Consider the following 23,002-nt stretch of genomic DNA (forward strand, 5'->3'; position numbering starts at 1 on the left):
TTCCGGCGTTTACTTGCCAAGAGGAATGGAATTCGTGGTGGGACCCACCTCCAAAATTCATTCCAATTCCGGAAAAGTCATGGAATTGTAATACCAAGGAGGGAGGTGTGAATGAGAGGGAATGGACATTTCTTCCAAAAATATCCTTACCCCTCTACTTATATTAGTTGTGTTTGGTTTGACATGTAAACAATACATAGTACCTTAATAAACCTCTACTTAATTAGTCATAGGTACAAAATGACCTACTTAAATACATATTTTGATCAAGTGTTGTAAAGGAAACACTAAAGAGAGAGTTTTTTCCTATTTGTAAAATGGTATTTTGGTAATTAACTTAAATTTAATTCCGATTCCTTATTACAAGTAAACAACAACAATCGTAACTAGTTTCTTTCCTATTCCTCCATATTATTCCATTCCGTCTCCCATTCCTTTTTATTCCTATATCATATTAATTTCATTCCGGGTAAGTAAACGTGTCATTAGGGTAATCAGGAGATGTCATCCCGTCTTCAGCACAATCGATTTCGCGGACCAAATGTCATGCAGATGACGTTATCCATGATCAATTAATTAAGTAGCTAACTCGAATATAAACTTGTTGGTTCAGTTCATGTGGGTGCTTATGTATAATTATAGATATCACACGCATACAGGGGACACAATCTTTCTAAATCTTCCAAGGATTATGACATCTGAATGGACGCGGCGTCTAGAATCTTGAAAGCTGAAGTGCATAAGCATATGTCAAACCAACACTAATGACTGTCACGAAATGTATACAAGGATTATGACCTAACGATTTCACTGTACCGAATTAAAGACCAATATCAGCCACAAGAAATGTAAGCTAGCTAGCTAGGTGCCTAGGTATGTTTGTTTGCATGATCCTTGTTGGACCACGCAGAAAATATCTGTACGTCTGTGTGTGTGTGTGTGTTTATATATTGTCACATTGTCAATTGTTTATCTTAACGTTGCTTCCTTATGTGAAGTGAAATCTTAAGCGAGTAAAATCGCATGCTATAAATCCTAAGGTACGTACCATGAATATGAACTCGTTAGATTCACTCCTTAGAGTTTGATCGATCTCCCAACTCAATGGTATGCGAACGTTTGTCATTAAAAGTTTCGAAATGAGAATGTAGTTGTTGGCAATAGTAATATGACCGATACTGGATCATCTGAGGCTATGGCCTAGTATCGATCCCACTCGACGTACAGACAGAGAGACAGACGGAGGCGATATTGTAATGATGGAAGAAGGCCAGAAAATACAATATTAGAAGGATATCAGTCCCACATCGAATATAATCTAAAAGGTCAATCTCCATTCGGCTATATAAAGACCACAACCGCCTTAGATAGAAGGTAATGTTACTCTAACTATTCACTATATATACCATACGACTGAGCTCATCTACTGATCGATTTGGGCATTGCAGTGGAATCGTCTGGTACCACCGGGCCTAACCATTATACATCATTCGTTGTATTTTATTGTTTGATGCTTATATTTGTTTCGATTTTGTTGTTTTGATTTTTATTTTCTTACTTTGTGATAGATGATCACAAGATTGGAAATTAGACTTAATTGTTATTTAATGGTTAATTTATGTGTAGAAATTGTACGAACATGTAATAGATGAGGATTTTGAAACTTAGGTATAAAATGAGCATGTTCCCTACTTGTTTGAATTCATGTAACCTATGTGAGTTTCAAGCCATATATTTGCCTTTTTTTTTAGAGTTTAATCTATCGTTTCTTGGCTAAATAAAATCTCATTATGCTCTATTTTTGATCAATTCATATGACATAGAATTGCAATGAACTAGAGAATGCTAGAACTTACTTTGTGAAACTTTCAAAGCTTTATGTCATAATATACTCTGATTTTGAAAATGATTGTTGGATCTTTTTAGGATTCCACCACTTTATGCCAAACAGCCATATCCTTATTATGAGCCATACTTGGGACACCTTAGTATTAACCTTTTTGAGCTTACGTTAAACTTTTTTTTTTCATTACCAACATGTTAATATCATTCCTTAGTATAGTTATATCTCTACCCTTGTCTTTGAGGTTTGGCAAAGCCGATTTCTTGGTGTTACTATGGAGTGATGATTCGATTCAAGTGTGGAGTTATGCTAAATATGTATGTGTGCCGATAAAAAGGGTGAAAAGAATAAAAAAATTATATATATGTCATGAGAAGAAAAAGAGAAAAATACATGAACACGGCTTGAAAGGAAAAATATATATAAAGAAGTTACGGCATAGCTATGTTTGATGTGAATTTAGAGTTGTGATGTATTTGTTGAAGGCTCAATAATGTTGTACTTTAGCCTTTATTCGTTTTCACAATGTTTAGAGTGAATAATGAGTCCAACATGATAAAAATGGTCATTGTTTTATGGAGTATGGCGACATAAGGTAGATGATTTTTGCTCTACTAAGTCTTGAGGATGACCTTTGTGATTCTTTTTACCTAAAAAATGATATCCTTATCAAGCCTAAGCCTACCTTTTATAAAGTTCCGCATGATTCCTAAAATGAGTAGCTCTTAATTTGTGGAGTTTTGTTTCATGAGTAAGCATATGGTTTTGGTTCATTTATGCATATGATTGGTATCTTTCATGAGGTTTTCGAATTCACTATGTGTTCATAACTCTTATGTGTAAAAAGCTTTTAAGCATATGCCATGTTCTTGAGAGAAAATATTCGGAGTGCATATCCCTTGTGAATTGAATTTTGAACTTGTTTTGAACATGTTGAGCTTAATATCTGTAACGACCCTAAAAATTCGAGCAGAAAACTCAAAATTTCAAAGTCGAGAAAACACCAAAACAATCTCAACGAATCGAAATCGTTTTAAATGCACAGCGGATCATTACTGAGTTCACAATACAACTCAGACAACCAATTATTACAAACCAAATTTATAATTCAACATTACATAAAATGGAAATGTAATAATCCTCACAATCTCTCACAAAACTCACAAATAAATCCTCACAAGTTCTCACACACAAATCCGCACTAGAAACCTCACCACAAGCAGGTTAATGAACAATTTCGAGTCTCCGGAGTCGTCTCTCAATCTCCACTAATCAACACCTGCGGAATTATCCCCTACACCATCGAATTGGTGCACCGGGATTGTAAACACAAACCCGGTAAGCTTATAGCTCGTATGAGTAAGACGAAAATATAACTTGCATATCAATATATACGAAAGTCCACAAATCAACAAATATAAATGCACTCATGAGTCAATGGACGTCACATCTGGTTGTCCCAAAAATATATGAAATGAAAGTACTCATGAGAAATTGGGCAACCCTTCTGGTTACCCAAATACATTTATAATACGGGTACTAATGAACGATGGTACACATCTGTTACCCCTCACGTAGTACACCGCCGATATTGGGCAACCACCTGCTACCCAACATCAAAACAATATGAGTACTCATGAGCCGATAACCACCTGTTACCTCACATGCAGCACTCCGGCAGACAGACTAGAGCTCTAACTGTATCGTAACTTTCGCTCGGCCAAATGCTAGTTTCCGACTTGCCAAACACGTACAATAATCACACCTCATATTGTACAAAAATCAAGTCCGAAGACAAATCAACATTTTAACAATCTCCACGTTAAAATCACGTACAATAATCACACCTCATATTGTACAAATCAAAATCACATGCTCGATATATAAATCTCGTCATCAAAATGACATCATCACGATAAAATCATAACAGTATATTATATAGCAAACTATATATATATATGTACATATTTTCCATTTATACAATATATATATAATCTGTTATATCATATACATGTCATATTTCATAAACAAGTCCGAAGACAAAACATTTAACAAACACCATGTTAAAACCACGTACAATAATCACACCTCATATTGTACAAATTAAATCACTTGCTCAATATATAATTCTCGTCATCGAAATGACCAATTCATATTGAATTCATAACAGTATATAATATAGCGAACTATATATATATATATATGTACTTATTACCATTTATACAATATATATGTAATCCATTATATCGTATACGTGTCATAATTCAATATTAAAAACTCTTGCAAAATCTTTAATCTCCGCAAGGGTAGATTCGTAAATATGTGAGATTGTACTCACCTTATCGACTCGAGCGTAATTCCACAATTTCCGAAGATAATTCATTTCCTTGATTTATTGATCACCTTGAAAAAGATAAGAAAATAATTTAGAAACGTTTCGTAAACCTTTAAATGCCGAAACAGTAATAATAAGTTACTGTTCAGCAATTTATGGTTTTACGAATTTACTGATCACAAGATTACTGTTTACGTATTTACTATTCACGTATTTCTGTACAAATACACATCAATTACGTATCTCTGTACGCGTACATACTGTTTACGTATTTCCGTACGTACAAATAATATTGAAATGTAAATACTGTCTCAGTAAATATTAATTACTGATTTACCCTTTATAAATTACTTTTTACATTTACTGAAAGTAATTTATATTTACATTTATCGTACGTAAAATAAATTTACATTTACCGTACGTAAATCACTTTTACATTTACCGCATGTGAAAATAAATTACAAAATTATCCTTCGGAAACACTGTTCACGTGCCGCCGAACGTGGTGGCGCGTGGGGTGCACGCGCCACTCACTGTGGCAACGCGTGGGGCACACGCGCCGAGCCTAGGGCCGGCGCGTAGCATGCCACCGCCGCGCCAAAACCATTCATTTCCTTCCCTCTCCACGGCCTCATGCCGCCTCTAGACCCCTCCACGCGCCGCCTATGGCGGCGGTACCTCTCCACCATCTCCAACCTCCAATCTCCACCGAAACACCACAAATCAACACAAGAATTCAACAACATCATCACAACAACCAACCTAGGCTATCCTCACCTCGATTCGAGCTCGAAAACCACCAGAAACAAGCTTTGAAGCGGCAGAGGGAAACGCAGCAACTTTGCGACGTTCGAGCAGCTTCCCGGCGGCGAGGCACGGCACAGCGAGCTTCAGACTGGTTGAGGTGGCCCGTGCGGTGGTCTTGAGGCTGGCGGTGCGTGACACGGCCGGTGGGTGAGGGAGATCGCCGGATGAGGATGAGATCGGGGAGGGAGAGGAGAAAATGAGAGAGGGAGGCGCACGGGTGAAGAGAGAGAGAGAGAATGAAGTGGTTTCCAATTTTGGAAACCCTAAACTGATTAAATTCATTTATATACTCGTTTCCAAAATCAGAAACTAACTTCTGACGTTAATAACTTCTACGTACGACTTCCGATTCGGACGTGTCACATGTCCACGCACTCATATCGACGAGCTCTACAACTTTCGTGAAGGAAGTTTTTGCAACCGAGCGACAGAATAAAAGTCGATATTTTAGTTCGGAAACGTAACGTTTTTCTAATTAAACGTTCCAAGAACGTTTCCGTTTCCGTTTTGTAAAGTCGTAAACAATCAAATTTATTTTACTTGAATTTCACAACTTTATAGAATTCATATCAAATCAAATATTGTTTGAAAAATAGGGTTATTACAATATCATCTCTGTTTCTGCATGTCTTACTTGTTATGCGAGATCTCATGTTTATTAACCATTTAATTCATTCTATCTATTTTCGATTAAGTGTTATTCTTGATGCTATGAGTTTGAAGATCTCTGAGACAAAATGTTGAAGGCATTATAGTTGAGTCATTAGTTTAGTTGTATTGATTTTTGTTTTATATTTTTGTTTCCCTTTTCTAGTGTTTGCTAAGGGACTAGCAAAGTTTAAGTATGGGGTTGTTGATATGAGCAAAAAGTGTGATGTTCTTAATGCGTTTGTACCCTATTCTTACTCTTTGTTACCTCTTATTTAGTATGTTTTAGTTTCTTTTGTATGAATAAGTGTATAGGTAGAGCTTACATCGATTATGAGTGAATTAATGATGAAATCGTGCTAAGTGTTAAGAATCATTGTTGAGATATCATTCCTTGTTCGAGTAGGATTCATCATTTCCTATTTCTTTGTTTCTAACATACTTATTCTTATTAGGAAATACAAATCCATGTTGGAGAAGGAAAGAAATCCTAGTTCCACAAGGAGAAAGAAGAAGATATGCACTTAAAAGCTAAATCCATGCAAGACTCAAAATGCTGTTAAGATTCGTAGTCCAACTTCGACGGGGTCCCCTGGATAGCTCCGATCAAATTAGAAGACGTACCATATATGGATAGAAAGATGTGTGAGTCTAGTTTCTGTAAGATTTAGAATCAAATCAATATCTTATTCCTACAGGGAAATATGACCGAATCATTACTTGGAGGTCCAGTGAGCTCGACAGAATTATCTCAGCCATTGATTTGCTTTTGATCCAAGGGCTGTGAGGGAAAATTTGGACCTTATTTCTCCTATGTATAAAGACATGAATATATATCAGAATGACCATAAATTCCAAAAAATGGTCAAAAAAGGCATGTAACAAGTGAGGAGGCTATGCGGTATTCTCCATAAAGAGTAGTGAAAGTTAATTACAATAAAAACTCAGTTGTACGTCTACTACTCACACAAAACGGACTTCATGTCTTCATCAATCATCACAACATCAATATTGTTAATCCAGTCGACCATTCAGTGTTGTCTGTAAATTAACGCAAGGCATTAACTAGATAGGTCCACGTACTATGAAATTTCTCCTGGCTCCGGCTTTTAAAGAAAAGCCGAATACTTCTCAACGCATATACTCACCATTTGCCAAATGTTCGTTGAATTTGGAAGTCCAAACCACGTATTTTGGTTATATCAAGCGAGAAACATGATCATTTACGTAAATTACACAAGTCAAATCTAATTATATCACTCAATCACTAATCTTTTCTTCTTTTAAGCGAATTGAATTCGATCGATATACCATGCATTTGCCTTTTGTCTGCATCACTGCATGCATGATTAATTAATTGGAAAGACGCTGGCTATAATTTGTATTATATATTAATATTTAGTTTTCCAGATAGAGTATGATCGAATATGCCAATGTTTGGTATATGATTTAGAGACTTGTTTTTAAGTTTTAATGTACACGTTTACCATTATGCTATTCATTGTTTTAATTTGTTTGTGGGGTATTTAGATATACACCCATTTAAGTAGACATGTTTTAAATTAAACCCGCTTCTTCATTTTACACCCAACCCTATTTTTAGGTTAAATATTAATTTAAAAAATTTATTTTGGACATGGATAACAGAACTTAATTTTACAAAATATTTACTAAACATGACATGAACCCAAAATAAAAACCACAATCGTGATCCCATGCTAATTTACCCATCCTAACCAAAAAAAGGTTGAGATTATTACATGATTAAAGCTCAATTTATTGCTACCTTCATTATAGGTAATTTATTTTTACTAAAATTTCATAAATATTTGTTTGACTCTATCATACTTGTTATAATATACATGATTAATAAGAGTCGCTTGATGATATACTTAACCTCTAAGAGTTGGGTAAAATAAGAAAATACCTATAAGAGAGACAAGATTATCTAGGAAAAATATGAGTACCTTACGATGAGAAAATTTTAGTATAAAAAAATGTACCTACAAGGAATACAATATTTTCTTGTTTAATTATACCTATAAGGAAGACAATATTATCTAGGAATAAAAAAATATACTTATAAGAAAAAAAATATAATCTAGAAAAAAGATGAACAAAACTTTACGATGAGGAACTTTTAGCATAAGAAAATATACCTATAAGGAAGACAACATTGTCTTGTTTAAATATACATAGAAAAGAAGACAACATTATCTAGAATATAATAGAATGTGTGTTCATGTCAACAACATAAAGTAAAGATTATATAAGGAAACAAAAATTGATTAGTTGTAACTACTTATCTATGAGATGTTTTCCTTTTTCAACCAGAATGGCAAAACAGTTAAGCCAGCCAAAACGAAAAAAAATGAATTTATAAAAATAAAACCTATAAAGAATGTTGAAATAATTAATTGGGTGTAGATTCAAAAAAAAAAGGAGTGAGTTTATATGAAAATTGGGCTTCTAGGATGGGTCTATGACTAATTATCTCTTTGTTGGGGTCTATGACTAACTATGACTCATCAATACATGATATATTTTGGCATTGAAATGCCACGTAATTAGCTATCACTACATTGAGAGTTGAAAGGTAGAAAGAAGCCTGCATGGTCAATACTTATATCTCTTATAGAGGAGTGCTATGGCGCCATAATATGGCGCTGCAATTTTACATGACATGTCACGTCACATTTCTATATCAACAATTAAATTATATAAAAATGTCATTTTAAATAAAAATACAATTATATCCTTGTTAATCCAATGTTTTAAATTATTATATAAATATTTTTTATTTTTTTATTTTTTTATCATTTTTTATTTTTCATCACAATAATGCTTCTAAAATATAATTTTAAAAATTAAAATTTATGAAAATATGTTTGAAATATGTGTGTGCACGCGCGAATATATATATATATATATATATATATATATATATATATATATATACAGAGTGAAGCTTCACTCTGAAATTACAGAGTGAAGTTCCAATTTTGGCACACTTTTCGGTCAAATTTTTTCACCATAAGCGATTCAATATTTAGGTATGTTATTCAAGATCATCTATACAAAATTTCATCTAATTCGGGCATCGTTAATGTATTGAAATTAGATTAAATTAATGAATGAATTAAAACTGTTCAACGTGAACCGTTCGTGTAAATCTTAATTTTGAAAAATCAAACCATTGTCAAATTGGATGAAACTTTGTAGAGATGATCTTGAATAGCATACCTAAATATTGAATCGCTTATGATGAAAAAATTTGATCGAAAAGTGTGCCAAAATTGGAGCTTCACTCTGTAATTCCAAAGTGAAGCTTCACTCTGGATAGAGACTGTATATATATATATATATATATGTGTGTGTGTGTGTGTGTGTGTGTGCACAAAATATATATTTTTTTAAATTTCAGACGATGTAGGTAACTACAACATTTATATTTAGATGAAACTTTTGGTAAGATTCTTTTGGTTTTTTTTTCTGAAAGGGAATATTATTTTGTTAGGGTATAATTGATTTAAGGGGATATGTAAGGTAACAAATGTTATTTTTCCTAGAGTATACATATCTTAATTAATACTATATATAATACAATTATGTCGATGATAATCTTTCTAATGACAAATATGTCAAGATTAATTAATTAATACAATTATCATATAGGCACCACACACACGTGTGTGTGTGTATATATATATATATATATCGCCCGCGCACACACACACACACATATATATATATATCTAGCATATTTTGTATATATCATATTTTTTAATTACATTTTAAAAAAAAAATATAAAAAAGAACTACAATTTTTTTAATAATAATCTAGAGTCGTTGGATTAACAAGGATAAGATTGTATTTTCATTCAAAAATAATATTTTGTGATTATTGTAATTACTGACATGACAAAATGACATGACATTTTACGTGGGATTACGGCGCCGAATCTGGCGTTATATTATGACGCTAAAATATTTTTCATCTCTTATACATGCATGTACCGTCAAAGATTTTCATGCATATCATGTACATGACTAATAATTCTTTTTTGTTGTTTATCTGCTGGGTGGACATTGCTCGATCATCCTTGTACACAAAAACAGTGTACATGATCGATGTCGCAGAAAAGTTGAAAGCTTCTATTATAGCTAGTTTTCGAACGAGAAATTGCATGAGATCTTTCCGCCAAAGATATTCGATGTCATCTTTTCAAGCATATCTATATACGCATCCGCTGGCATCAGGCATCAGCTAGCTGAAAAGTTCAAAGCTTTTCTTTATATTGATCTGGAAATTGTATGAGAATGATGATATCTTGTACTATTCGTATTGTTTAAAATGTTAATATTCCAACATCTAATTAGGAAGCTGGAGTAGCTAGCCGATCTGCAAAAAGGGACGTCGTGGAAAGAGACGTACGTACGTGATCGATAACGATAACGAAGACTTGGTTAGCAAGCATCATCGATCCACATCCAGTGATTCCCAAGAATTTTATATGTTTCTATAATCATGTGTCCAACAAGAAACCATTGTTGAATTATTACTTATTAGGGAGTAGAGACGACGTTATCATGAATTCTCTTATCCTTTCATATCGTCGTTTGTATTTCCTCGATCATTCCAAAGTTAGAAATTGAATTCTCTTTACATAAAAAAAATTAAAAAGTATGTTGTTATGTCGGGATTTCCGGCGGGGGAACTCTGGCAAACCGATGAAACTCTCTGTCACCTGAAAACTACAAATACACGGCGTTACGAGGAGAAGACCGGGCTGGCCGGCCTTCAACGCTCTAATGCCTAAGTTAGCTACAAAGATAGACATGTAGAGTTAGGTAGGAGAAATGGTGTGAGTGGAGGTGTAGAGGGTTAAGAGAGCTTACCTTGATGTGGAGAGGAGGGGCGTATTTATAGAGATAAATAAGGGTGTAACCAGTGAACTTACCAAACTACCCTCGTGGCTAATAATACATACAATGGGCTTTTGGGCCAATCAAACCCTAAAATGGCGAACAATCACGATGTTTAACCCATTAAAGGGTGTAGCGTTACAAGTCCCCAAATTCCCAGTCAAGAGACTTTTCTTGGGTGGGGATTTTATCAAATAAAACATTAAGAGTGTGAGTTCGAACGAGTGCCGGAGTACCAGTGGCAACACTACTAGTCCCCAGTCCCCAAGTTCCCATGCAAGAAAGGGGCGGACCGGGCGTAAGGAAACATGCAAAATGATGTAAGTCTAATCAGTGGGACATGCGATGGCGATGCATGATGAGCATGCAAGTGGTGCATGACAAGTATTCACGTGGTGCAAGATGAGTATGCACACGGTGCAAGATGAGTATGCATGTGATGCACGATGAATATGCACAATGAGCATGCACGTGGTGCACGATATATAAGTCCCCCAGTCTCGGTATAGGACGGGCCGAGTGGTAAGATACCGGGTCTCGGAGAGACCGAATGAGGAGATATGGTTCCAGGAGAACCGACAATCGAGAGGCGAATGTTATAATTTGGAGGAGCGTGTGGCGACGTGTGATTCGGGGGATCATATGGCGATGGTCGTGACATGCATGATGCGGGGGATCACATGGCGATGGCCGTGATCCGAGGGATTAGATGACGATGTTGGAGATATACGGTTGCCTCTGGGTGCTACCGTGCTAAAGTGCCTATGTACCCATGTATGAGATCAAACCACAGGTAGTTCCTTTAGAGTTAAGTCGGGCCGGTTCAACCGGGGGAAGGCGAGTAGGTGTGTAACACATGTGATCGTGTGGCGGGTGAAACACACAAAGTCCCCCAGTTTTTGGGTCATGGCAAAGAGGAGGCATCAGTCCCTCGGTGTCCAAAGTTGTAGGAACAGGGTCGGGGACTGTTTAAGTGCACGCATGGATCGGGCCGAGGCAAGATGCGGCCGAGGTGGTCGAGAAGGGCCGATGTGGCTGGGACGAGTGCGACCGGTACAGCCGGGGCAAGGCACGACCGGGGCCGGGACGAGTGCGACCGGGGTAAGGCACAACTGGGGCGAGTGCGACCGGTGAGGCTGGGGCCGTGCCGGGGAGTGTACCTATTTTTTAAGGAAACACGACAACAATTTTGTTAAAGCAAGGTATAAGATATCAATTAATTATCTATTTACATGAAGAAGAATAGTTGGGATAAAGAGTCCCCAAAGTCCTCATTCAAGAAATGTTCCCCGCCATAACGATCGAAACCCCCTGTAGCGAGTAGCCAACCCACCCCAGAGGTCGGGACAGTTTAATGCAGGGGACAAGAGTGGGGCCCTTGAGGAATCGAGGCGACGTTGACATCAGTAGTCAGGGTGATTACTTGGGTGGGGAGTTTTCATATCTCCATCTTTGGTGTAATATCCGAGTTCAAATTCCTCGGGACCCGGGCTGGCCAATTCGTGGCCATAGAGAGTGATATAGGACCTTATGACTATTTTTGGGCTACTGACTTTATAATAGTAAAGATCCCTTTCAAAAAATAGTAAAGATCTATCTATAACACGTGGGTTAACTAGCACACTCGGAGCGTCCATGGATCTGGAGTGACCTAGGTATACCGGGGTCGGGTGCTGACCGCCAAGTCAGGTAATGACCGTATGGGGCACCCATGGATCTGGTCGAGAACCTCCGCATCAGATGCATGTGTTAACCAGGTGCGCGAACATCGTCGACCTGGAGAGTGACCTGGATCTCAATGTTAGACAAGGGTTAACTAACAAAGGCAGTTAGATATGTGGGTTAACTAACATCGGAGCATCCCTGGACCTGGAGAGTGACATAAGATCCCTGAGATAGGCTCGTGGGTTAACTAGCACGCTCGGAGCATCCATGGATCTAGAGATTTTCCCTGGTCAGTGATTTAATTCAATCCGGAGTATCATGGCGAGTCCCCAAAGTCCCCATACAATGGATATTTGTCACGCTCCCAAATCCGAGACCACTATTATATGGAAATATGATTCTCAAATTAGAGGTGTGACCTTAAAATCAATAAAATTTCCTTAATAAAACTGATAGAAATATATGTCTAAATAATACCTTTATTAGGAAACATAATCATAGTTATTTTACAATACAACGAATTTAGAAATACTGAAATTTTAGCGAAGATACATGAGTCTCGCATTTATTGTCTTGAAATAATATTTGAAGAAAAACCATCATTTTATTTAGTAGATTCATCTCATTCCCCAAACATCTACTCATTACCTGAAAATAAGATTGTGTAGCATCATGAGTAACACAGACCTAGTAAGTACATAATACATTCTTATAATAATTTGGCTAATGAGAAATTCAAATATGAACAACCAAGTAAAATGTACCAAGAACCATATGTATTTGGTCACACGAATTTTTACTTATGCATATAAATATACATATCAGCATCAATATATTCAATCAATTGTGTGAATTTTCAAGAAAACTGGTAATTAATCGAAAGTCACATGTTAGGGTTCACGTTTACCCAAAATACAGATAAGCCTCAGCATACCGAGACCAACACCAAAGTATGTATACTCAAGGTCAATTTTCCTAAGTATAATAGTGCACTATCTGTAGGGACAAATGCCCAATGCTAACTCACAAAGCACAAATCAATTTTACCAATAATTCACTTAAGCACGAGGTAGTACTAATCACTCTGCTTCATACCTCCAACTCAATAACATCAATAAAATATCACAAAGTTTAGTAATTAAGACAATATTTATATACTAAAAAAAATATAATCTTACACCAAGATATAAATACTTATCAATAACGCAATGTATGCATCAAATAAACATGTTAATAAACTTGAAAATAAATGTGAAAATAAAGTAAATATACTTTAAATTAAAAGCAATTAGATAATATTAGTTAGTAGTTAAAGGATTAGTAGTCATTTTTCCCATAATAAGGAAAGTCTTTGTCCAAAGTAGCAATTGTCATTCAAATAATAGTGTCAAAGTCCGTCAACTTTCCGTATCGATAACTCAATCAATAAACGTCCAAATTAGGCAAGTGAGAAGTCTATGTTCAAGGATTTTTTGTAACGAATCCAATAGGATAAGTCATACAGTCCAGTTCAAAATCATTGAGTCCAAAAAGTTCAAACACAATAGTAGTGCAGAAACCGATCATCAAGTTATCATCTTAGATGTCTACATATTCTACTTGTAACAATTTTTTTTATCATTTCTTCTGAAGCTTTCCAGATTAAAATTAGAGTTCTTATATTTTAATTTGATAAAACGTTTGTAGAAAATGGTTAAGAAATGAGTTTTTAAAGTTGTGAGTGCTACAAAAGATTTTCAGTGAGTTTATTAACTCTAACTTTGGTTAGCCATAACTTCTTCATTTATAAATATTTTTGAGTGATTCAAAACCCTAAATTGAAGCATTTTTCATGAGTAATTTAATGCTATTTACCTTGGACAAACTCAGATATTATAAAATAAGAAAATATAACTCTTACTAAAACATGGTATTTTCCATTTTATCCTTAGCTATGTACTTTGATAAATCTTAAAAGACAAAAGATTATAAGGATGTAAAATGTACTTACCTTGAAGTTTCAGGGGGTGAAAGGAAGGTTTTGATGTGGATCCAAAGTTGGATTATTTTAGTAAAGAATGAACTTGTTTAATAGAGAAAGAGTGAATGCTAAATTTTAGCTTGAGAAACATTACATGGTTGAGTTTTTTATCAACTAAGGGAACTTTAGACTTACATGATTTCTGATTTTGAAGTGTGAAGAAAACTTGAGGTAGCTCACAACTATAAATCGGTCAAGAAGGAACACAAAAGTTCAATTCTCACATACCATTCTCAATAATTAATATTGAGTGATGGCCTACCTAATTAGTGTGGTTGTTGGCAAAGAAACAAAATAGTGCTGCCGAGGCCAGTGCGGCCGGGGCAGAGCCGTGAGTTTTGGGACTCGTGGAGAGAGCGATCATCAAAAGAGATTGAGTCAAGCAAGCATATGTAAAAATATAAACAATAGGCGATTCATGGGCATAAAGTGTACGCACGTAGATAAACATCGGGTGTAGCCATTTAGGTGTTAGCCCGAAGGTGTTACCGTGTGGCGTGACATATGTGAATATGTGCCAGTGTAGCACGCATGCTCAATAATAATGTAGCGTATACGGCGTAATGGAGAACGTAATGGAAAACGTATACGGCGATAATGTAATGATGAGTCAAGTGTAAGGGGAAGCGTACCGGAGACCCTCGAAGATCCCGATAATATATAAAGAATGGAGCGTTGACAAAGCTCGTTGCTCATATAGGAAAGCGTCCCAGTGGTAGTTGTACCTCACCGGGAAAATATATAAATGTCCGGGCACATAGAGCTCATTGCTCATATAAGAAAGCGTCCCGGTGTCAGGTGTACCTCACCGGGAAAATATATAAGTGTAGCCCAAGAAATAGTAGTTAACCAATAATGAGAGCAGTGGTGCCATAGTGATAAAGTCAGAAACCCAGAGAATAAAATAGTGGTGCCACAGTGGTGAAGTATGAATCAATATAAGGCTAGAATGTACCGGAAGCCGTTAGAGATATCATAAGTATAATAGAAAGAATAGAGTTAATGTATGAGACTCCATGTCGGTCATTGAGCCTCGACGAGGCTCTTGATGCTCATGAGAAAGCTTCCCGGCTGTAGTGGTGTCTCACCAAGGACGTAATTGACATGCGCAACTACCCGTATAATAGATGTAGTGGCGTGGTACTAACCGGAGAGTACTATCGGAAACCAATATGCATAGGCGTTGACTGTTGACTTTTTGATCCGGCAGAGACAATGGTCTTGTTGACTGGAACTTTACATCGCACTGTTTGATCATTTGACCCAGATCACCGCTCTCTTTTTTTTCGATTGACCTTGGTAATTTTGACACACTACCCCCGTGTGCTCACACACACATGTGTTACCTTAATTAACTTTCAAAATCAAACTTTCATTATTGAAACATATTGTTGTAGATTTAGCTGACCCACGCCTGACCTCTCCTTTGATTTACTAGTTTTTTTTTGGGGGGGGGGGGAGCTCCGGCTGAATTCTAGGCCGAGAGTGGGAAACTTGGGGCGAGGAGGCGCTGGGCGGGGTGCGGCTGGGCCGGGATCATTGGGCAGACGCAGTGTTTCGACCGGAGTGGGAGATGCCGCGCAGGGCACGTAGAGCAGGGACATAACTCCGGACTAGATTGAGAGTAGAGATGGGCGGTGCTTGCAGCATTCGGGAAGCACATCGTCGTGTGTTTGCAGTGGGCCCGAGAACCAGATCGAGCCAGGTGTTACAGACCAGGTTGAACTTGTTGTTCCAGGTGAGGAGCTTCGGGCGGGGTTGTACATTTAGGAGATTTATGGTCGGGCGGAGTCGTAGGGGTGGCCAACCGAGCGACTGGGTTGCTAGGCCGGCTGAAAAGCTGGGAGAACTTTTGAGGGGCGGAGAACATCGTTGAGCCGGGCCGAGAAGTGCTGATTCGTGTGTAGAATTTTCTGGCCAGGAGATAGACAGCACCGAGCGGTAAGTGTGTCCCAGCCGGGAAGGGAGCCACCAGGTCACATTTGCTTTCGTTCTCTTTTTCTTCCCAATTTGAAGAACACAGGCGCCGACACGGTGTCCTTACATTATTGGTGATTTGGGTGCCATTACCGTGTTGTTTCTATGTCTCTAGAATGTTGTAGATGCTATACGATTGTTGTTGCTGGGAATTGACGAACCCGTAAGTTGAAAGATGATCTCAGTTTCTCAATCTTTAAGTCAGCAAATCCAGAGGTAGGAGGAAGAGGTCATGGTTGATTCGTCAGAAGCTGGTGAGTCTCCTGGTGGAAGAGGTGAAGCATAGCGATGCTTGTTGAGCAGTGGTGAAGGAGGAGAGAGAAGCACATATATGCTTTCTCTCTCAAAACTATATGTCAAAGCGCAAAACCCAGAAACCAAATATGCAGAGGGTGAAACCCAGAAAAACTGTGGAGTGGCTCACGGAGAGCGATGGGTGTGGGGCTGACGAGGATCCTCCTTCTAGCGCTAAATGTTACTTCGAGATTTCAGGCGGGGGAACTCCGACGAACCGATGAAACTCTTTGTCACCTGAAAACCACAAGCACACGACATTACGGGAGAAGACCGGGCTAGCCGGCCTTTAACGCTCGGATGCCTAAGTTAGCTACAAAGATAAACATGTAGAGTTAGGTAGGAGAAATGGTGTGAGTGGAGGTGTAGAGGCTTAAGAGAGCTTACCTTGATGTGGAGAGAAGAAATGTATTTATAAAAATAAAATAGGCAAAATTGCCAAAATACACCCTAAATTTGGCAAAAATTGTCAATTTGTACCCTGAACTTGTATTTGAGTCAATTTACCTCCTAAATTTGGTAAAAATTACCGATTTGCACCCCATCCGTTAAATTTAACTGTTTATATCCAATTTTGCGTCACATGTCATGTACATGAGGGGTAATGTTGTCTTTTTCTATTTATATTTTTCTTAAAAATAAATAAAAATATTCTTTAAAATGAGGATTATTTTTTAATCAAATTATTTATTTACATCTTTTTTCTACATACTTAACCATACTTCGAATTATATATTCAACATACCCACCCATTGAAATATAGTGTGTTGTGTATATGTATATATATATATATATATATATATTTATATGTACACATTGTTGGAGGAGGAACGAAACGAGAATAATAACGACGTAATGGAACAAAACGTAACCGTTTAATTATTGATAATGGGGCCTATATATAGGCATTATATAACCACAATCTTGTAGGATTCAGAGTCTTAAGCTATTACCAGAAATGCGAATCTATCTCTAACAAGAAACCTAATAATGTTAAGACACACACAATGGTAGAATAGTAATTCTCCCAGAACACACATTTTTTTTAATTTTCAATGTATTTATTTATATTTTTCTAATATCTTTTAACATATCATATCATGTAAAATAATAAATATTTAAATCAATAACATGTTTCAAAACAAACATTGTAACAAGTGTTCAACTTAAGTAATTTTATTAATTTATTTCATTATTAAATATAAATAAATATATAATGACAATATTGTCCCTCAAATGCATGACATGTGATTTAAAATTGGATGGAAAACATTAAATTTAACGGATATGATGCAAATCGACAATTTTTACTAAGTTTAGGAGGTAAATTGACTCAAATGCAAGTTAGGGTGCAAATTGACAATTATGACCAAGTTTTAGGTGCAAATCGGTATTTTTGCCAAATAAATATGGTGTAACTAGTGAACTTACCAAATTACTCTCGTGGGCTAATAATACTTGCAATGAGTTTTTAGGCCAATCAGACCCTAAAATGGTGAGCAATCACGATGTTTAGCTCAGGGCACAACGTTAACGTATGTATACTCGAGTGAAACAAATTTAAAGGCTTGATCGACGGAGTTTCTTGAGCTGTTGTTCTACCTTGTGTAGTGGTTGCTTCGATTTTAAAATCTCGGCTGTTGACGTTTTCTTCTTGTAACGAATATTGTTGACACTCACACACCTATATATGTATATATCGATCCCAATCATTCTTCACATTAAACACCCTCTCCTTCACCCCCGAGAAAATTGACGACTGCTTCACCTATGCAGAACTGCCCCGACAGCCGATCGAGACCATCAAAGCACCAAAAAGATGAGAAATCCTACATTCTCCGATTGCCAGACCACATAATACGGGAGATCTTCTTCAGACAGCCAGTAATGTCGCTCATCCAATGCTGGCGTGTCTGCAAGATCTGGCGTTATTTACTCTCGGATCCTCTCTTCAGCAAAACTCTAATTTCACGAACTCCCTGTTGTCTATTAGTCAATGGCTTCAAAGGCCATTTCTTGGTAGACCTCAACCAAAAGACCTCCGGTGAGTACAACGTCGGTGTTGTGAGGCTTACTGGCTGCTCCAAAGCAGTAACAGTCGGTTCATGCAACGGCTTCGTCTGCCGGTACAATGCAATACTTCTCGAAACTACTGGCGAATTTTCTGTTTATAATCCCATGACCGGTGAGCAACTTTGGGTTGTTCCTTCAGAGGCTGAATATAATAGTTTTGGGTTTGGGTACAGTCCCATCAATAGTGCATACAAAATAGTTTTGTTCCAGTTATCAGTTGGGGAGGTTACTAAACCGTTTGTCACGACGGTCATGACAGTTGGCTCAGGAATTTGGAGATGTGTTAAGCATGCCCTGGTCTTCAGAAGTTGTAGGGTTATTCAATCAGAATGGATATATCTGAATGGATTTCTTCATTCTATTTGTAAAGGCCATGACGGTACTCATTCGATAATTGCTTTCGATGTCGAAAGTGAGCGTTTCCAACGTCTACTATTACCTCAAGAGTTTCCTATTGATCCCAAGGCGCGCCTGATATCTGCAGTCGGAGTATCGGAAGGGAGGCTCTACGTAACAATTGCCTCCCATAATAAAATGGTTGTTTGGATTATGAAGGATTATGGCATTAAGGAGTCATGGACCAGAGATTTTGAAATTAGAGACGACTCTCATCATCAACTAAAGTTTTGTAAATTATTGAACTATACACAAGGGCGAGCTTTGCTCTTATGTGAGCAACAATTGTATACTTATACTTCAGCGATTGACTGTCTCGTGCGGGTTCAGGTTGATAGGGTACCAGCAATTGATAAAGCATGGATCCATATTCCGAGCTTTATTTCCTTTCCATATGTAAGGAGTCAGAGCTAGCTTCGATTTTAAGTGCGTATGTATATATGTGCCTCAAGGTCATGTAACTCATATTCATGAATTACTACCCCCATCAATCGGATGATCAATTAATCAGAGTTTGTATCTGCAGATTAGTTTTGTTTTCTTGTACGTACGTGCATGTAGATTTTTGGAGTGGCTAGATATTGATCATCCTTAACTAGAACCTGTGTTATCAGTTTATCTTCACCATTCCATTTTTGTTAATAAAGTTGCTTAATTAAAAGATTTTGGGTTAGGATTATGGTAAAAGTGATAGTCATCACCCATCAGCTTATGGCAAGTGTCATTGACCAGTTTAAGCATATATACATGGCAATGCGTTGGTGTTTGGAACTCTAGATGAACAACTCTTTTATACTTATATTCTCCGGTAACATACCGCCTCGTGAACGTGGAGATTCTGATTAGCTGGTTGCTCGAGTTCCGGCCACCAATTCTATCAAAAGGCATGCTTCCACGTTCTTAGCTTTGTCTCTCTTATGACAATACAATGTATGTGAAAATCCAATTCGGTAATGTATATGTAGGGGTAGGAAATAGATTAGCAATCGTAACATCAGTAAAATATGCAATTGCAAACTCTATTGATAGTCAACAAAAATAAAAAAACACTAATGTAATATGTTCCGGCCTTAAACTAAAAATGATTGGTGTCTTGGTGATGAATGACGCGCTGCCAAGTAAAATCTACATGACAATTTTAATTAACAGAGCAAAAACTTCAAAACATATATGTTACTTAAGGTTTCGGGAGAAGCATATATACGCATAGCTGGCATCAGTTAGCTGAAAAGTTCAAAGATTTCTTTATATTAAACTGGAAATTGCATGAGATCTTGTTATTCTTTGAAATATTCCAACATCCAATTAAGAAAATGAAGTAGCTAGCCGTTATACAAATCAACCTTGACCGACTGGAGACACCATGATTGTTTGAGAACAGCTCGAAGGGCACAAACAAAGCTAGCTATTATTCCAAAACCGTTTGAGAACAGTTGTCGAATCGGTCCTATTCGAACTCTTTTTTAATGAGAGCCGTTGCGAAAAGGGACGTGATCGATAACGATGACGATGACTTGGTTAGCAAGATGCCAAGTTATTATTGCTCTCATTCAGTGCTGCCCAAGCATTTGTTTCTATAATTCATGTGTGTCCAACAAGAAACCACTGTTAAGGACAATATCGTAACTATATCTCTTATGAAAAAATGATAGGGTTTTACAAAGTCATCTATTCCTGATTCCAAAGTCAGACATTGATTCTCTTGCATAAACAATAACAAAAAGAAAATAACATGTATATTCATTATTCAATTAAGTTATATATATGTTGCTCGTAATTAACTTATGCTACATAATACTCGAAGCCGAAACGTGTCCATTATATTTTCATATGTTAAATGTTTCATAATTTTTGTCTATAGCATATTAAGTCTTTATCTTTTATCTCTAACCATTAGAGCTAGGCTGTCGTCACTTATTTTTACCTCTAACCATTAGAGCTAGGCTGTCAAGTAGTTACACATTGATAGAGATTAAAGAAGGCATCTAATGCTTTGGTGAGTAGCAAGCTCTTTTTATATCAAGGACAGCATGGTCTACTTCTTCATTGGTCATACTGATTAAGAAACTGAACTATTAATTAAATAGTGCATAACTGAGCTACAATATTTGCATAGCTATTTCCTACTGAATTTCAAGACTTTGTAGCTGTAAATTGATCAAAATGCCCCTTTAAGCTATAATATTGTTCCCCTAATCTTTGCCAAATTCCAGAGATACCCTCTTCTTTAGCTAGCTACTTTGGCCAGCAGGTCCAACACCAGCTCAGCTCAGTTGCAACACCTTTATGAAGAAACCAAAGACAATGCAAGAACCACCAACCTCTTTAAAATTCCCCCATTTGTATATATACCACCACCATCGATCTTAGTTTCACCTTGTTAACCTCATCGAATACACACACATATATTCCTCGATCACCCTAAAAACAAGAACAATACAGATCGAGCTACAAGGTAGCTAGGAATATTGATCGACGTCGATCATGGAAAACAGAGAAGCAGTGAGGGAATTACGAGAGGTGTTCGACAGACTGGACAAGAGCAGCTCAAGCAGCTCCAAGTCGTCGACGTCAATGAAGTCGTGGTCGTTAAAGAAGGTGATCAGCAAGGAGCTGTGGCCGAGGAAATTCTCATCGGTGTTCCGGTGGAAGCGAGTCGACTTGCGGCTGACCATCATAGACGACATCATCTTCAAGATACTCTCCGTCGTGGAGGCCGTCGTTCTTGTTTCTACTCTATGCTTCTTCTTCCTCTGCTGCGGTTGCCACATCTGATGCCAGCTATTTAATTTCATTCTTTTCATTCTTTTAGTTCCTTAATTAATTACTTCTTCTTACTTAGTTGATTACTTGTTCTGCTGCATATGATATTTAGGCCGTTCTGGTATTATCCTTGTGTTTTTTTTTATGATGTACGTACGTTTTTGCTTTTGTTGCCATAATTGGGCATATGAAGCTTGTAATGTTACAATTAAAGACTCCACGCTCTATTCTCAAAATAAGATGAGCTCGATCTGCAATTGCTTATGATGTGATTATGCTATTCTTTCAGTTTCTCATTTTATATAATATTCCAAATGAACTTGTTCTGCTGCAGATGATATTCAATTTAATAGGCGGCCTAAATTGGGTTTTCTTTTTGTTTAAATCAAAGAACTTGTTCTGCTGCAAATGAACTAGAGAGAAATTAATGTAATGTAACAGTTGTTAAGTAAAGACTCCTTTATTCTCAAAATAAGATGAGCTGCATTGTACCGTGTGTAGTTTGTACGTTTATGATGTGATCGATTAAGCGGTTCTTTCAGTCTCTCAATTAAAAGTTTCAAGTTCATTATAATTTGGAGAAGGTTAATATCATGCATGACAATTCATCATCATCAAGTTTATTTTTGTTAAACTCAAATTAAGAAATTAGACTCTGAAGTCTCTGACTCAACTACGTACCAATTAACCACTTATGTACGTTAATTACCAGATATCTATCGATCAGTATCAAACTGGATACGTATAGCTGTTGTTGGTTAAGCTAATGAGATACATGCGTACAAGTTTCTTACTCAATTTGTACATCCATCAGACTTGCAACTTCTTCCTAAAATGAGTTTTTTTTTTCTTAGCAGATTTTTCCGTCCAATCAAAACCAACTAGACACAGTGAGAGAGCCTGCAAACTAATAACCATGACTAATTGACCAAAAAATAATAATAACCATGACTAAGACCAAACTTCCTCTTGATGACGACCTCCAAATGAGTTCGATGACTTCGTTCGTGTATTCGTGTGAGGCGATGCTCGTGAAAAAAGGAATAAGTTAACACTAATGAGCTCCTTCATAAATTAGAAGCTGAGCCAGCCAATTTTTGAAGAAATTTTATAGTGCTACCATACACGTGCCAATACTTAGTAGTAAACTATTTCAATCACAATTTGATATTTGATTAGAAAAATTATAATTAAGTTATTTTGTTAAAAACTATTTATTTTTATTTTTAAAACCATGCACCCTAATACCTTATTC

At 36.8% G+C, this 23,002-nt stretch overlaps 2 protein-coding genes across 2 annotated transcripts; both read left to right on the forward strand.

The window, feature by feature from the left end:
- The first annotated feature begins 18,402 nt into the window (after window positions 1–18,402).
- LOC126797240 (F-box protein At3g07870-like) lies at window positions 18,403–19,483 on the forward strand. Its single transcript, XM_050523900.1, has one exon. The coding sequence runs from the start codon at window positions 18,403–18,405 to the stop codon at window positions 19,396–19,398; it is 996 nt and encodes a 331-aa protein (XP_050379857.1). The 3' UTR covers window positions 19,399–19,483.
- Window positions 19,484–21,380: 1,897 nt separating this feature from the next.
- On the forward strand, window positions 21,381–21,981 carry LOC126800117 (uncharacterized). Its single transcript, XM_050527407.1, has one exon. It carries the CDS (start codon window positions 21,469–21,471, stop codon window positions 21,757–21,759), a length of 291 nt encoding a protein of 96 aa, XP_050383364.1. The 5' UTR covers window positions 21,381–21,468; the 3' UTR covers window positions 21,760–21,981.
- The last annotated feature ends 1,021 nt before the right edge of the window (window positions 21,982–23,002 follow it).

Source organism: Argentina anserina, chromosome 6 (genome assembly GCF_933775445.1).
Source record: "Argentina anserina chromosome 6, drPotAnse1.1, whole genome shotgun sequence".
In the NCBI taxonomy this organism is placed as follows: Eukaryota; Viridiplantae; Streptophyta; class Magnoliopsida; order Rosales; family Rosaceae; genus Argentina; species Argentina anserina.

Coding starts and splice junctions, on each gene's coding strand:
- LOC126797240 (XM_050523900.1), top strand. CDS start 18,403: ATGTCGCTCATCCAATGCTGGCGTGTCTGCAAGATCTGGCGTTATTTA.
- LOC126800117 (XM_050527407.1), top strand. CDS start 21,469: ATGGAAAACAGAGAAGCAGTGAGGGAATTACGAGAGGTGTTCGACAGA.